At 39.4% G+C, this 16,780-nt stretch overlaps 2 protein-coding genes across 6 annotated transcripts in view; one reads left to right on the top strand and one right to left on the bottom strand.

Moving 5' to 3' along the window:
* MIPOL1 (mirror-image polydactyly 1) overlaps window positions 1–1,031 on the bottom strand; it is a 199,332-nt gene extending 198,301 nt beyond the window's left edge. The window contains exon 1 of the mRNA XM_069783941.1: window positions 863–1,031. The gene's annotated coding sequence lies outside the window, so the exon portion shown is untranslated. The remainder of the gene's footprint in view (window positions 1–862) is intronic.
* SLC25A21 (solute carrier family 25 member 21) overlaps window positions 228–16,780 on the top strand; it is a 276,605-nt gene continuing 260,052 nt past the window's right edge. For 2 of the 5 annotated variants that reach the window (XM_069783946.1, XM_069783951.1), the window contains exon 1: window positions 230–887. In XM_069783946.1, coding sequence (XP_069640047.1) covers window positions 821–887 — 67 coding nt within the window. In that variant the 5' untranslated portion in view covers window positions 230–820. Of the gene's footprint in view, window positions 888–1,030; window positions 1,134–16,780 lie in introns of those variants that run through there. The other 3 variants (XM_069783947.1, XM_069783948.1, XM_069783949.1) reach the window with 3 other exon arrangements.

Below are 16,780 nucleotides of genomic sequence, written 5' to 3' on the forward strand. Positions count from 1 at the left end.
AAAGCACAGTTTGGCCTTGGCAAAAACAACGTTGGGGACTATCAGCAATGCCATTGACTGTGTCCCAGCACTCAAGCCCATGCCCTGGCACTGTTTCGTTTACTAAGACAGGCCAACAGGTCTGCATAACACATGCAATAGCCACTCTCCAAGTGACAAAACACCCGTGTCCTTTGAACACTGAAGAGCTGGAACCAAAGTCTAAAGGTTTTAAAAGAACAGAAAGACAGCTGGTCAGCCAAACGGCACCACTGAGCCTTCCTAGAAGTGGAGCACCAAGGGATCTGCGGGTGTTAGCTGGGTCCCAGTAGCTGTGAGGAGCAGGACTGCAAGTGTGTGCTGTATGGCACCAGCCCCGAAGCCAGGAGTAAATGGCGGAAGCCTGAAGAAGGTGACAGGCCTTTCCCTGTCAGCTCACTGACAGGCCGCCAAAGCCTTGCCTCCCCGCCCCAGCGAGAGCGATACCAGCGCCGGCCGCCCCAGCTCTGCCCGAGAGAGGCAGGCTGACGGTTTGCCAGCTGGAAGTGATCAGAGAGCCCCTTCTCCGCCGCGATCGCCAGCAGCTGCGAGCCCGGGTCCTGCCGGGGCCGCCCTCTGCCCGCCGGTTACTAAAGGCCGCTGCGCGGCCATATACTTTCTGCCAGTGTGGGGGCCCAGCCCGCGTGCCCCCGCCCCGCCCGGCCTTGCTGTCCAACCCCCTCCCCCCCCCCGCAGATAACCGCGGCTCCCGGCTCTTCCCCACCCGCCCAGCGCGGAGTCGGCCCCCGCTCGGCAGCCGTTCTCCAAGCGCCGGCTGCCTCTTGCCGCGGCGCGGGCGAGGATGGCTCGCAAGCCTGGGGGCTTTCTGCAGGAGGCCTCTCACCAAGTCGTCGCCGGAGGCTCGGCGGGTAAGTGGGCGCGTTCCTCCTGGGCGGGGAGGGTCTGCCCGTCCCCCGCCGGCGCTCCGCCAAGCTGAGGTGAAGGTGGCCGCGCCGCCGCCCCCTCGCCGCTCTCCCCGGGCGCAGGAGCGGCGGCGGGGAACGGCCTGGCTCGGCGGCGGCTCCTCCCCCGCCCGGCGGCGCGAGCGGGCCCCTGAGGCGACCAGCGGCCCGGGGGTCCCGGGGGGGCGGGAGCGGCGCGGCCGGGCCGCGGCGGTAACTTCTGTAACGGTGCTCGGTCCCCGGAGCGGGGGTGGGGGAGCGCTTCCCCGGGTCCGCGGTGTATCTGTGGTAAACACACCCTGCAGCCCCTCGGGTGATAAGGGTGGCAGGCGGGCCCCCTGCAACGGCAGCAGCCGTCGGTGTCCCCTCGCGAGCTTCCCTGGTGGGCGGCGGTTGGTCTTTCCTTGGGGGGGGGGACTCGGTCGTTCCCACAGATGTGCTCACTGCGAGCCCGCGTCGCCTGCCCGCCGCGCGTTGATGCGGGGCAGAAAGTGCTGTTCCCCTTCCCAGTGCGTTGTTCCCTGTGGCACTCTCCGTCCTTGCCTTAGAAAGAAACCGATGCAGGGCTACAGTGGAAATGTGTTTCCGTGGGTTTTTTCATAGTTTGGAATGTCGAGGTTACTAATTCATCACACTGCTTGTACTGCAAACTATAAATGTCAAAACCATATATGTCTGTTTAGCAATGAAAGCATTGCTAGTTAATTTCTTCAGTTTGTTTTCCCTATGTCGGAATAAATCTGAAATAAACTTAAGTCAGTCTGCAGTGTTGGGAATATTTACACAATATGCTGCTCCTTCAGCGTATAAATATAAATCCTGTTAGCATTTCAACTACATAGTGTAGTTTTAAGTGTTCTTTAGTGTTTCTTTTGGGGTCCAAATGCTGTATGTCACTATCTTTCACTTGAAAGAGGAAAGCTACACAGTAATGTTGCTGTGTCCTATGTAATGCTTCAGTGTAATGCGTGCGAGCACAACTCTCCTGTGATGAGTCCTCTGTGGCCATGACACTGCATGTGAGCTGGTGTTCTGTTCCCTCTAATTCCCCTGCTGCCCCTAAATCCACTTTTATGCATTCCTGCCACCAACACATATTTGAGCGCTTCCTTTTCATGCTCGTGACTCTGCACGTCCTTTGTGTTCAGCCTTCTGCTTTGACATGGAGAGATGTCACAGCAGAAGTGGAGGGAGGTCTGCTGCCCTGGCCCTTCCAGTGTATTGTATGACTGTGTTTATGTAGCTCTTCTGCAGCCTTGGAAATCCTAAAGCTTTTTTTAGGTTCTGCTTGGTACTACCCCCTTCTTCCCTTAGGAGAGAAAGGAAAGGTTTAATCTGCACGAGACTGCTGAAGGCCTTTCCTAACCTGAAGGGATACTGAGGTGTTCTGCCACCAGATGCTTTGCAAGATGACAGATTTACCTGCCCATAGCAGTGGACCTGTGTCTTAGTGGTCTAACTCAGCATCTTCCCATCCTCTGGCAGTAGCCTGTTTTCTTTACAGGCTCTCTTTGTTTGTAGAAGAACAGATAGCTTGACTAACGCACTGGAAAGAAAATTGTCATTTAGAAGGCAAAGTTTTACAGAAGGACTAGAATTGGAAAGTGTGTTTGAGGGTGGTGTAGGGAGAAGACAGCATGAAAAGTATTTGCTGCTCTGGTAGGCATAAATGTTAAGGTGAGAGAAGTCTCAATTCAAGGGGACAACTGAACTGCACCTAACACCTTTTTTAAGGTATAATGTGGGAGCCCTGTTGAATCTGGTCCAGAGGCATATCGTTAAAAGATGGTTGCATCCTTTTGCTTAGTCTCCTGTCAAGCAGGCAGGCTCCTTAGCTCTATCACTAGCCTTAAATCTGTACGGAAATTTATACTCATTTGTTTTGAAATAAACCAGTAAGGACTGTTGTCTAGGTCTGAACAACACTAAAATTGTACCAGAGGGACTGGTGAAGGTATGGCTCAAAGTGGGAGCTCTAAGGTATTCAAGGGAAATGGCTCAAACTTGAAAACTTTCTTGACAGATGCTTAAAACACAGTGGTGTTTTTCTTGGTCATTTATAGAGAAGATAGAAGAGGAAGACTGTAGCTTTGAGGTCTTCAGTCTAAAGGTTGAATTTCTCAGGCAAGTGTGGATCTGACATGGAGATGGTAGAAGCAGGAAGGAAAAGATGGAGGGCATGAGTTGTTGAGAGTGTACTTAGTATTTCATCCTAGTGAGGGATTGGGTTGCCTGACCTTAGTTTCCCAGTATCACTTTAGACACCCTGTATTGCTTTTGGCTGCCTCTGCAGAAGGACATGGGGCTCTTGTAGGTGCTTTGGTGTAGTTACTGGCCTCATGTGAATGTCACAGGCATCCTAGAGTGGCTTTGCTGCCTGTACCACATTTAGAAGAAAACTGGAAAAAAAATCATTGTGGTGATCTAATATTTAGATTTCTAAGAAGTTCTGATCACCTGAACTTGTACAGTTAAGCACAAGGAATGTATGAAGCCGTTGGTCAGAAAGATATTGTAAGTTGGTGTTCTTGTCAAAAGAATGATAGGAAAGTAGTGAGGTAGTCAGGGAACTGCACAGCAGAATAGGTATAATTGAAGGGTCAGAAATACTGTCTGCATAAATAAAATGAGAGGCTATTTAGCATCTGCATGTCTGATGCAAAAGGATCTGATACGAAGTGATTCTGCTAGGTTGAGTGGAAAATGGTTAGAGGTAAGCCTAAGCTGTCAGAACAGGAAGAAAGGGATTTTTGAAGCTTTACAGAAGGTGACAGGACTTGTTCATGGACTTAATGCAAGGGAAGAGGAAAGTAAGAAATCAAGCATGACCCCTAGCCCAAAGGACTGGTAAAAGGGAAGATGCTGGCGTGCTGAAGGAAGGAGAAATGAAAGTATTCATGTTGTAAAGGAAAAGATTTAAACATACCATTGGCTGTCTGAGGCATTTCAATGTTAATGGTAAACTTGAATGGCACTCTACTGTAATTGAACTGTGAAACTCAAGCATTACAGCATCTCATGTGTACTTCATGTCTGCAGCAAGGGGTGCATCTGCTTGTGTGGCTTGTAATCTGACTTCATGTTAAATTGAAAGCTCTGCTTCCTGAGGGTGAACTCAATTTTAAATATGAACAAAGTCTTATTCGGTCTTGGCTTATGTTCTTTCTGCTGGCATTCAGTTTGCTCCCATCTTTCAGATTTCTGAATGGAGGTTAATGGCATAATTGAAAATACTTGCTTTTGTTTGCTTGCCTGGGTGTATGACAGTAGTGAGGAACAGGACTGTGATTGAAGTGTAATTGGGATGCTTTGTTAATAAGTTTGGTCCCTTCTTGTACAGAGAACTGCAGACATACTCCTTTAGTAGTTAATTGGTAAACTAAGGCATGTGTGGAATTTGTAGAAAAAATTAAACTAAACTCATTAAACTGTAAGAATTGCTGTGAAAAGAACAACCTGGGAATCTCTAATTGATTTCCTTAGGTTTATAGCAATTTTTCAAAAGGCTATTTGAGAAGTCCAGTCAATGCAGGGTTCAAGTCACAGGCAGAATTGTTTCTCTAATTCACAAGGATCAAAAAAATCCTTGTTTTGTCTGTATGGAAAAGGCAAAAATTAAAGTAATAGTGTTGCATACAAAGTTGATGGAGATTTCTTTCCGCACAGAGAGGAATTGAATACTGCAAAGTATGTTGTGTGATACCCAGCTTGATTTCCCAATACATCCTTGTAACAGTCTTGAGTCAGTTTGATGAAGTGCAAATGTCATCATAAACAATTGCACAGATGACCCTTGGCTGAGTGAAGGGAAGCAGCTGAATATAGTTACCCTGAAGGTTTTAGGATGCTGCTACTTGGTATAGGTGTGTTCTTGTTTTGTTAGTAAAAAAGGCTCAGATGAAGACCATTAGCTAAAACCACAGATAACAAATATAATTTAATTTATATTTAGTTTGTATGTTCACCTTTTTCTTCCATACACTTGCAAATAACATACATTTTTAATTTTGAAGTTTAAATTTTGAAGAACTTAATAGGTCAGTAGGTGATAAATACAAAGATGACATGTTTTTCAGATCTGTAATATTAAGCTAATCTTTAAGTACTCTTTTGCTGTAATTCAGTGTGTTTCTTTTCCTAATTCCATTTAATAAATCAACATGAACTATTGGCTCTCTTACTGCAAAATGAATATGGGAAAGTCAGAATAAAATGAGCACTTAAAAAAAAATTGCTTTGTAAGAACAACCAGAGCTGGTCTTTTTTCCCCTGTTCTTATTTTCATGAAACAGCAGGGTTTCTGCCCTTCTGGACCTCTTGGCATCAATTTTTGGGGGGAAGAGTTAGGGTTGCAGCTGTATTGATATCTCATAGGATTTGGGAGTCTAATTCTGTTAAGCTCCTTTGAAAGTCCAAATCTTTTCTTTTGAGAGGTGTTTTACTTCAGGAGTAGACGAAGTTGATTATCCTGGCTAGCAGCAACTCCTTTGAACAAGATCTATAAGCAGGAAAGCCAATAGTCAAGAGTAAGACTGTTGGATGCAAATGCAGTATTAAACAGTGTTTGGTCTTCCTATCACTAGAGGCATTAGGCAGACAAACATCATTACAAGGTATGCTAGCCAGCATACTCTGTGAAACACCTCAGGTTATTTGGTCCCTACAAATGGGAGAGGGAGTGTGATAGATGCACAGGAAGCACTTTTAACAGCAGGAAAATTGACTAATTCTCCCCTTTTATTCCCCCCCAGGTGTTTAACTAATTTGTTTTGATTATTTTGCTGACATTTTACTGGGAATTAAAGTTAGGATGAGTGTTCTATGTTTTCTTAACTGCTTTTTTCTTGCTTTTAAGCCATGCAATTGGCATTCACATGTTACTAAAATAATCACTTAATGCTCAGAGGTAATTTCAACTAGCTAGGTACTTAGCTAAACCTCATAAGTAGCTTGACTTCAAACCATAATATTTTAAAGTTCTTAAACCTTCTTCTTTCTGAAGTCTGTTAAGGCTGAAATATTATCAGAGACCACAGTATGTGCTAATTGTCTTTCACTGCCTGTATTTGGCATTTCAGATGTTAACAAAGACTGCTTATATTAAAAAGCTAAGGGTGGGAAGCAGTCAAATAGTATTAGTTTCAAGGAAACATCCTATAAGTCAAAGTACTCCAAGGGTATGTACTTGCTCTTACCAGTGAAGCCAATTTTCTCTGCTAGGCTGAGAAATTGATAGTGTGCTACCTGGTGTTGGACTTAAAGCTTTGGAGGGGAGTTGCTTGGTTGGCAATATGGTGAGGAGAACTTTGGGTGAAGAGAAGACCAGAAGAAGGTTAAGTGTGTGTAAACTGACATACCAGATATCCTGAACCTCCTCAAGTATGCTCCTGGGAATTTGGAGGACATAAGGAACAGTCAGCAAGTTAAGACTTGGAAAGACTTCTATCTGTTGCTGCTCAGACAACCATCCCTCCATGCTGTATTTTACAAAATGTGCTGAAAAGTAAATGCAAAATACCTTTGCAAGCTCTGTGCAACCCCTATTGCTTTCATCATTATACAGTGCAGAGAGGGAATACGGTATTCAGGACAATTTGTGACTTCAGTGGGTCCCTGGGAATAAGGAACAGCCACCAGGGAAGCTCACAAACTCATGCTAGTTTTGAAGTTAGTATGGTTGAATTGCTGGCTTTAGTCTCCTGGGCACTTAAACAGGTAAAGTAATAATCTTCATCCCATGAGAATGTACCTCCATGCTGCAGACCACTGCAGTGTCCAGTTAGCTGAGGGTATGCAGAATGCCATGTCATGAACAAGTTGCAGTTACCTTGTGAACATTCCCTTTTAAGAGTATCTTCCCACCTTACTACAGCATTTCAAACTTTAATTCTGTAAGTAACATTTTTTCAGTCTCTGAGCTTCCCCTTTTCTACCAGCTGATAATACTAAAAATTCACCCCTGAATCTGAAGGATGGATTGGACTGTTTGCTTCATATACATCTTCCTTAATTAAAAGTGGTATGGGGTTGCCTCAGAAAACCTTGTTTAATTTTAGTGGAAACTAATGAAATCCTTGTGGGCTTTCATATACTGTGCTGAATATGTGAAGCTAGCAGCTAGCAAAATTCCTATAAATTTTAAGATTGCTAAGTAATTTGAAGAAACAATATTGTTGCAATATAATTTTAGTTTAAAAGGAACAACTTAAAACCTCAATGTAGTGCTTAGGGTGAACTGATGTTGTTCAATTAGGTCATTGCAGTATACTAACAAGCTATGAACATCCATTTGGAGCTCTTAAATGTGTTTCAAGCTATGTGTTTTTTAAAATTAATAGCCTTTATATGGGGGTTAAGTTATGAAGAACTAATTCTAACATGTTTATATAACAGTGACAAAAACTAACAAACTAAGACTTTTCATAACTTTTAACATGTCATGACACCTGTTGTATGCTTAGTACTTTCTGTAGCAACTGGGACCTTCAAAAGCAGAATTGTTTGGCCTGTGGACTCAGAAATTGCTCACAACAAACTGCTTGTTGAACCTGGGGTTTAATTCAAACTAAGCTAGTCTTGCCTTGCTCTGATAATCACTGTTGGTTTGAGCATCCTGCAGCAAACTCATTGGTCCCATTCTGTCTTTTTTTCCCAGAGAAACACTGGGGAAAGCAAGTAGTTGGCTGAGCTTTTAGTCTGGCATGTTAGTCAACAGGGACAAAATTTCTTACGGACAGAATCCTCTACGGGTGTGCGATAAGACACTTATCCTTAAGATTTTGTATATATGGTAAGCCTGAGGGTTTTAAGAAAGGTTATACTTTTTCTATTGTTTATAGTGTAACAAGTTTTTTTCCTCAAAACAAACAACAACTAAAAAAAACCCCTGACAAAACTACCAACCCCAACCTAGAAAACTAAGGAGTAATGAAGTTATACACATTTGCTCTACTACCCACAAGATGGCAGCGTAATACTACAATAAGATGCTAAATATGGTATTTCCAGTGGGTGGAAGATGAATAAAAATGTATGTAGAAGTTGTTGCAGGTGAGAAGATTAGCGTGTGTCATTTTGGATTATAATATTTGAAAGCAAAGCTTAACAATATAAAACAAATAATGATCAATAAATGCTGATTTCATATATGTACTGTAAAACCAATGGTGTTGAATTTGACTTTCTTTGAATTAACTGCAAAAACTATAAATGGTCATATATCACTGATAAAGGTCAAAAGATGGTCCTAAGGCCAAGATACCACATATAAATCAGAAAACTTGGGATAAACTCCTGGCCCAGTGGAATCTATGTACAACTAGCTACTGATTTCCAGAGTGAGGAATTTGAGTCTTTATTATTTTAATTTTACCATAGATTTTATGTGATATTGCAGAAATCTCTTAAAACTCTCAATGCCCATCTATAAACAAAGTGAAGACTGCTGTGTTACATGCTGCTGTAATCCTGTTACCTTCTTTCAAGTATTGGCAGGAATGAGACCTACAGCAAAGCATAAAAGCTTAAAGATAGGTGCTTCTTTAGAACAAACTCTAAATATTTTGTTGTCAGATTTCCAAGTTAAAGAATATTATAGAATAGTACATACACATGTAAAATCAAATAGGTAGTCAAAATAATACTGGAGCATGCCTGTTGTAAAGTTTATAGGCAAAAAATGCTTTGTCTGCAGAGGCAGTTCTGAAGTCGTATCAACTTCTATGAGCAAAGACTATATTGGGGTAAAGAACAATTTTTCATTACTGTTTCATCAGTTGTGCTTAGTGACTGATGTTCATGTTCAAATCCATGTTAAATTGTCATAACATAAAGGCTAATTATGTAGTAAGAATAAAATTCTGATGTATAGAAACAAAGCATGCCTTTTGATAGCATATGTTTTTCTGTGGCAGTGTTCTAGAAAGGAAAATGAAAACTGATTCTGGTTATTTATGTGCAGAAAATCTGGGATTTTTGCCTGTAAGTGATATTACATATTTTCCCATAACTGTAGCTTAGTTTCTGTGACATTACCTTGGATGTCCTTCTTATACTTGTAAATGTTATTTCTTATGCTTGTCACTTTTCTATTTTAAGCTAGCTGGGTAGGAGACACTCAAAATCATACCCCTGAGACTGGAGGCACTCATTTATTACAAGATTGACTCTGTTAAAATTCTCTCTGAAAAATGGGTGTATTAACCTAAACTACCCAGACTGGCCTAAGTATTATGATTAAAATAATAGGGTTGGTATGAATTCAAAGTGCTAAAAGAACTAAAGACAAGTAGGAAAAATCCTACCTTTTCAGATAATTATGTGACTCCTAGAACCTGGAAGTCTTGAAAAATAAATATTGCAATGAATGGAGAGAACTGACTATAGTTCCATTATAGGGATGCCTGTAAGTATTTTCAAGTATCTGCATCTTGATCATAAAGGCCTTAAATCTGTTCTGCTTCAACTGGAGTTGAAAATATGTGATTTTTTTCCCCTCTGAGGAGGTGAATTGGCATTTGCTACCTGTGGAAAACATCACTGGTCCTGTTGATGGATAAAATAAGTCAATACTGGTTTTTATAATTGGAAGCTCTCACTCTCTGATGCCCAAGAAAGTGCATAAAAAAGTGAGCAAGAAACTTGTGCAAGAAAGTGAATAAAAATATCAGTCATTAAATAGTAGTTTCTGTACTGAGTGTCTGTAGTACAGGTCAGCTGCTTTGGTTGTGTTGGAAGTTGGATACTTGCAGGGTAAGTACCTGCTATTTTTCCTGCAGCCTGTCTTGTCCTGGGGGCTCATTACAATTAGATATAATTTCACCAACATCTGAAACATCTAAGGCTTCAGCTGTCTATAGCAGTGATTTTTCTGATGAGAAACTGTGGTTATATCTGAGAAAGTCAATGCTGTGTTGAAAAGTCCCACCCATATAGTGGGGAAGAAACACAGGAGTAATTGGCCTTTAGATCTGCTTTTCAGTCACTGAACTACACTGTTAACAGCTGCTTTTGTTTTTCCTCTGGATCCTTTTCAATCTGCCAAATTTTGGCAGGAAACATAGTTTATGGGTCATCTTTCAGCCTTTACTCAATGGATCATTTCCTAGTTCAGGGTGTTATCCTAGTTTCCTGGGCTTTTTGCTGTTTTTATTATGTTGAAGTGTGCTGATATGTGGCTGGTGTCCCCAAACAGCAACACTCCCAAAAGCAAAATGAGAGTCTTAGTAGCACTGTCAGTTTGAGAAAATGCTTTACACTATTTCACCTCCTCTTAAAGACGATTCTGAGTGGCTTTGCAACAGAGTTAAGTTTTACTTATTTTTCTATTACCAACACCTATTTCTTAATATTTAGTAAGAGGCTTGATTTTCAAAATTGGTGTATATTTTGAATGTATAGTAAATATCGCTCAACTTTGTTTTTTCAGCTGACTCCAGAGAGCATGCTGAACTTGGTAAAACATGAAGGGCATGGTAAAAAAAAAAAACCAAAACCCAAAAAACCCCAGAGGGTGGTTCTAACTGCCATAATCATAGACACAGAAACCAAATTTAACTCTTTATTATGGGTTTTGTGATATTTTTGATGTCTCTTTCAGCTTGTGGAGCTGTGTGATTGAGTTTCAGAACTTGAAAGTTTGATTAAAACTTGAATTCTAAAAAAATAAATAAATAATCTTATCCTCAGTGTTGTGGCATTAAAGCTTCAAATGATGAATTGTAGAGGCTTTAAGAACCTAAACCCCAAAAACTTTAAAGATGGTTCTCATGATTTTTAGATTAATTTGGGATCTGAGCCTTGATGTTGTGAAGGCTTGAGGTTAGTGATGATACACTAGCCTTTTTGAGGTTGGTTATAGATATCTTCTCTACAGGCAGGTTTGCAATGCTGCCTTGCATGGGATGGTGTATACACGTTTAACATAACCTCATGGCAACAAGTAGAAAACAAAGCATCAGGCTGCTTATAGCTTGTTAGAAGAACTTGTTTTCCAAAACACTGCTGCATTATAGATGCTGACAAGTGTCAGCATGATCTTTTAAGAGTATATACACCCTAATTTTGTCAGAATTGCATAATAGTGTGAACAAGAGTATTTGCCTTGTTCATGCCGCACATTCTAAACCTTGTATCAGCACTCTCTTTTTTTTAGGTGCTTCTGTGATCATATCCTTGGTAGCCTCTCTTGTCTCTAGATTGCTGTACTGGTTCACCCTTGGAACAATTACTCATTAAAAAGGGTGCTTATGTAAAGAAATCGGCAGTATGCTGAGAAAAGATTTCTGGAAGAACCTGAGAACATTGAGAGTCCTCAGAGTCCTGCTCTTCACTCATTTCCAAGTCTGTGGTTACAGAGCCAAAGCGATGGGACTTTCTTAAAAGTATTGCATTGTATGGATGAGAGCTTCATTCTCTTCTCCTAAATGGGATTAGGATTCTGAATGGGATTGGGGCTGTTGAATTAAGCAGAGGAGACATGGCTGCCACTTATTCATTATACCTGTTAGTAAAAATTTTACCTAGAACTGTAATGCTGACCAGGTAATGAAACAGTCCTTGCTTAAAACAGCCTCTACTGTGTTTTTTCTAAGTAGTGAAGAAAATAAGTATCAAGATGCAATATGTTTTGTCTGGCATATTCTTCCTTAGTGTGAAGTATGATGATGGCTATCCTAGATGACAAAAAGGAAACAAATCAATCTCTTCTGCTGATTTGTCAGCAAACCTTTCTGCAAAATATTGACTAGACATTTCTAAAAGAGAGGAAGAAAGCATATGGGCTTTCTGCAAATATAAAACAATAAATATTGCTAGAGACTAGACTAAGTGGAAAGAAATGTCTAGTGTATGAAATTCTAAGTTAATGTCCATAAAGTTTAAATTAGTTCAGACTTTTCTTATTAGAATAAATGTTTCCTTTTAAAAAGCATGATAATCATAATCAAGACTAAATTTGTTCTGTTATTTATTTTCAAAATGATTGTACATGTTTAGCAGGCTTTTGATTTAAATCCCTAGGGACATATTGGAGACAGATGTTTAGATGACCTCATGTTTAAAGTAAAGTTACATTTGGACACTAGATTAAATTTTCCTTAAAATCTTTCCTTATATGTTAGATTGTAAAGGGGTGCAGGAAGTATTGAAAGATTTATGTTGAAAAGGTACTGCTTTATTTTTAAAATAAGTTATTAGAGTTCAGTAGACTTTATTTCAGGGGACCCTCAAAAGCACAAAATGTCTGATTATGATACAGTATGTTTACAAATGAAAATATTGTTTCTCATTGGAGAGCTAAATGGGAAACAGACTACTTTTAAAAGTTCCTTGAATTCAAAAGCAAATGTACCATGTTATTTATACCTTCCCCCAAAACTTGTTAAAGACTATGATAGAACTTAAAATGTAGTATCAGTTGAAGACTGCATAATAGGACATAACAGTAGCTAGTATTTTTACTACTTTATGGTTTTGCACAAGTAATAGTTTCTGTCAAGCTGCAGTTAACATGATAGTGTGGATGGCTATGATGGTTTCATATGTGACAGTGAAAAACGTTTTGGAAAGTCTTCAATACTTCATCAAGTCATAATTATCAAAATAGACCTGTTGAAAAATGTATTTTTTTCTGTCAATACATCTCTTCAGTTTTTTGAAGTATATGGGCAACGCTGGCTTTTAATGTGTTTAGATAAATGAGTTACTGAGTTGCTGGAATTCTGCCACTTCTAATTGTAACTGAAGTATTATATTAATAGACATATAGCTATTCTTGTCACTGCTAAATATTTTTCCCCAATTACTACTTTACTGGCAGAATACCTTTCTTTAAGCTGATGCAAAGGTTGCACTAAAACATTAATTGGATGCTTGGAACTTGGACTGCAAAATACACTTTGCCCAGATCTCATGTGAACATTTATGTGGGACAGCATTTTTTATTGTTTTCTGTCATTTGATCAGGAAGGTTGATGTAGCCAGCAGAGCTGGAAATGTGTGTTGTGCTGAGTGGACCTTGTTAAATTTAGGCAGTGGATATAGCACTTTTCAGTAATCTCATTGAGGTCTGCTGGGCTAGAACTGGAGTAGCCCTCTCCTGGAAAAAAACTTAAATTGCTTTGCAGTATTTGGAGCCTCTTCTTTCATGTAAGAGTGGATATTGGGTCAACACTGGCATAAAAGTCATATCTCTGCTCCACAAAGGGTATAAAAGGAGGAGATCTCATGTTCCTGAAAAAGCAGCTTTCATTCTGTCCTGTTCTAGGGGCTTGTTGCTATTAGGTGAATGTAGATAGACAAATGTATATTGGGCATGGGCAATAACTGTTTTGCACAGCATGGATCTAATTACAAGCTAGTGAATGAATGTGTGGTACCTATGTGATGCCATTTATCGTAAACAGAAATTATTTTAAGTTTTTCTTCCTAAATCAAGATTTGGGATATAGTTTATAACTCTGGAAAATAAATGGAAAAGATTCTTCTAAAATTAATGAAAATGAACACTGTTTTGCATAAAAATAGGATGACATCTGGTAATTCACACAAGAACCAAAAGAACATGACCCCTTGCTGAAATGGTATACAAATGGGACTCCTTCTTTGTATTTGTATGCATAGGAATTCAGTCATCTTTATAGATCTGGAAAATCTGTAAAATGTATAATCTAACTTGTATTGAACTTCAACATTTGATATAACTTTTTCTGTAACATTGTACTTAACTGAAATTCAAATATTTCTGGCAGCTAATTAATAAACAGAAGGATTGTACAAACTCTAAACAAAAGGTAGTTTTTAAAAATGAATAGGGAAAAATAAGTTGATTTAAAAACTAAAGTTTATACAAACGCAAGTATGAGAAGCAAAAAGTGGTCACAAAATTAGAGCAGATAGCCCTTAAGCATCCACTAAAAATGTCACTTGTCAAAATTGTTGGTATGAAGATAAGGGGCAATATAGAATAAACTTTTAAAATTTTGCTAATAAAGCAGTTTTACAGTGTTGTGGTTAGATATTGTCTACAGACAAAGATTTTATACATTCAGACATGTTCTTCAAAAGTGTTGCAAGAATATTAATCAGTTGACACAACACTTAATTGGACTAGTCATTTGCTTAGTTTTGCAGCCCTAGGCTGAACACTTAGAATTGTGGTGAAGTGACTTGGGCAGAAACTCTTGTGTAATATGATCTTACCTTTCATTATATGGTAGCCTTTTCTTTTTCTCCATATCAATGTATACTTTCTTCACGGAATGGAAAGAAAATGGCTTTCTATTTAAATACTTATCTTCTCATGTAGTATGTTATCACATACAACATCAGACTATTTTTTCTTGGTTATACATTAATATCTTTGCTACTTGAGTATTTTCACTGAATATTTCAGTTGGTGTGCTGAGATTTGCAGGAGTGATTAGTCCTCTCTGGTGCCTCAAGATAGACACCTGCAAGTAAAGTAGATGTGTTTACTGGGATGCTATGAATGTTTTATGCAACTTGTAGAGAAGCAGAGACATAATTGTGGGAGGGAAGAGGAAGAAATGGTTTTAACTACCTTAACTGTGGGGTGTTTTTATTTTTCTTCTTGCCTGTAGTCCTTTGTTTCCTTATCTGTGCATCTTCCAACTGTTTTTAAGAAGTAGGGAGGACTGTAACAACTAAATGCTACTCTATTACTCAGACTGAGCTGTAAGCATTCTGTGTGCTGAATGGGGGTAGCATCCTTCAGGGAAAACAACTGCAGTCAGGTAGAGATGGTATCCCAATTATTACCAGCTCAGTCTTAAACTGGTTGTCTTCTGTTCAGTCTTAATCCATTTCCTACATTTTAATTAATCTTTATAATTGCACCTAGAACCTTAACTGCAAAACCTGTGAAGAATTGAAAAACTTTGAGTCAATGTTCTATAAATCCCCTTTTCAGTGGGACATCAGTAGGGCCGGAACCTTACCTAGTGCAACTGGAATTAGGGATACCTTGCTTTGTCTTTATTTTGACTACGAACTCTATCATTAAGAAATTAAATTCAGACAGAGGAATAAATCACTGTTACATTTTGTATGATGGTTGAACTGTTTGTAAAATGTGAACATATTTTATATGTTTGCTAATTGTTTTGTAAACCTTCCAGTATTCAAGTTTGTAGTATAAATAGTTTTGACTATGGGCGAGATTTAGACTGCCTGCATTCTGCATAAGCAAAAACTGGGCGTCTCTGACTTATCGAACAGTTTGGAACAGACCCAGGAGTTTCATGAGACCAGTGAAATAACTGGGACCCTCCTTGGCTTAGCTTGTAGCCCAGGAAACCAAGGAACCAAGAAAATCCTCTTTTCCAAGAGTTTTTCACCAGGCTGTAAAACTGGGTTCATTCTTGCTTTCTTTCTAGGTCTTTGAATCTTGTAATCATTTTTTGCATAGTGGTATAGACCAAACATGGGAGAGTAACTGTATATGCAGTGACCCTGGTGGTCAGTCAAGTCTCTGGAAAAGTGAAATAATGGGTTTTAATTTTTTAGCTGAGGGCAACCTTAGGCATAACTTCTTTGCTTTCTAGGCCCTAACACATTAACTTTTCATGTGTACTTTCAGGGAAACTGTCATTCCTCAGTTCTAAGGGAACTGGAGGTGCCTGAACCATGAGACTAATCAGTATCTCAATTCCACTGATACCAATGGAAGTTACTCTTTTCCTGAATCTTTTCTGAACTGTGCTAGATCTGCATCAGGTATCCTGTGGTGTCCAGCATGTCAACATACTCATTACTAGCTCTAGGTGGCTACTCCCTGTTTGTCTACAAGGATAGACCTGTTGAATTATTTCATTGGCTGCGGGCTTGGGTGCTCTGAAGTGTCCAGTTGAAGTCAGGCAGCAACTTTCTAAACATTGCAGTGCCTAGGCTGATGTCCCTAAAGTATGTAGGCAAATACCTTTAAAATTATTTTTTTCTATTTTGAGTGTCTAAAACTGGGTGCCTAAAAGCATATATCAAGTATTTGAATAAAATGGGCCTTATTTTTATTACAACTCATTGAAGTCCACAGGAATAGAATGGGGACTAGTAAAGTAAGTGCCTATCTGGTAGGCTAGACTGGTAAAGGGTTGCTATCCCAGTGACTTTGGAAGCTTTGCTTGACTAAAATACATCAATTTATTAAAAACCATACTGAAGAAAAAAATATGATACTGGGGAAAATTATTTTGCCTTAATTTTAAGCAAAACCTTTAAAAGATAGTTGTCACATGCTGCTTATAGGAAAAAGGAGTTTTAAACTGGAAGAATATTCACTTTATACCAAGGCAGTTCAAAATTTTACTTTGCTAATTGACTATTTTGAAATAACCGTAGTAAATATTAAATTTCAAAATCTAAACTTCCCACAAAAGTTATTTTTTGTGATAAACTGTTGCAGAATGGAGACTAATCACAGCAATTAAGGATGAACAATATGTATTCATATGTGAGTCGAAACTTTCAGTGTTTTCCACAATGTTATAAAATACAGAGTAGTTAATGGACTGGGCAGAGCCTTGCCTAGTCTGAATGAATTTCAGAGGTGGTCCATCTTTGAGAAGGCATTGGACCAGATGACCACCAAAGATCCCATCTTGCCGAAGTTACTGTTTCTAACTCTAGTAGAAATGCTATTTTTTTAAATTACTTGTAAATCTGAGAAAATCTATTAAGTTATGTCTCTGAAATCCTGCACACTACTTGAATTGCTATCCCCACCTGCGTTTGGACACTAGGCTAAAATGTTTGAAAATTTGCTATCTTTTAAAAAAACAATCCTGTAGGCAATGGCTTTTGTGATAGCTAATTGATTATATTTGTTATAGCTTACATTCTCA

The sequence above is a fragment of the Haliaeetus albicilla genome, chromosome 5 (assembly GCF_947461875.1).
Source record: "Haliaeetus albicilla chromosome 5, bHalAlb1.1, whole genome shotgun sequence".
Lineage (NCBI taxonomy): Eukaryota > Metazoa > Chordata > Aves > Accipitriformes > Accipitridae > Haliaeetus > Haliaeetus albicilla.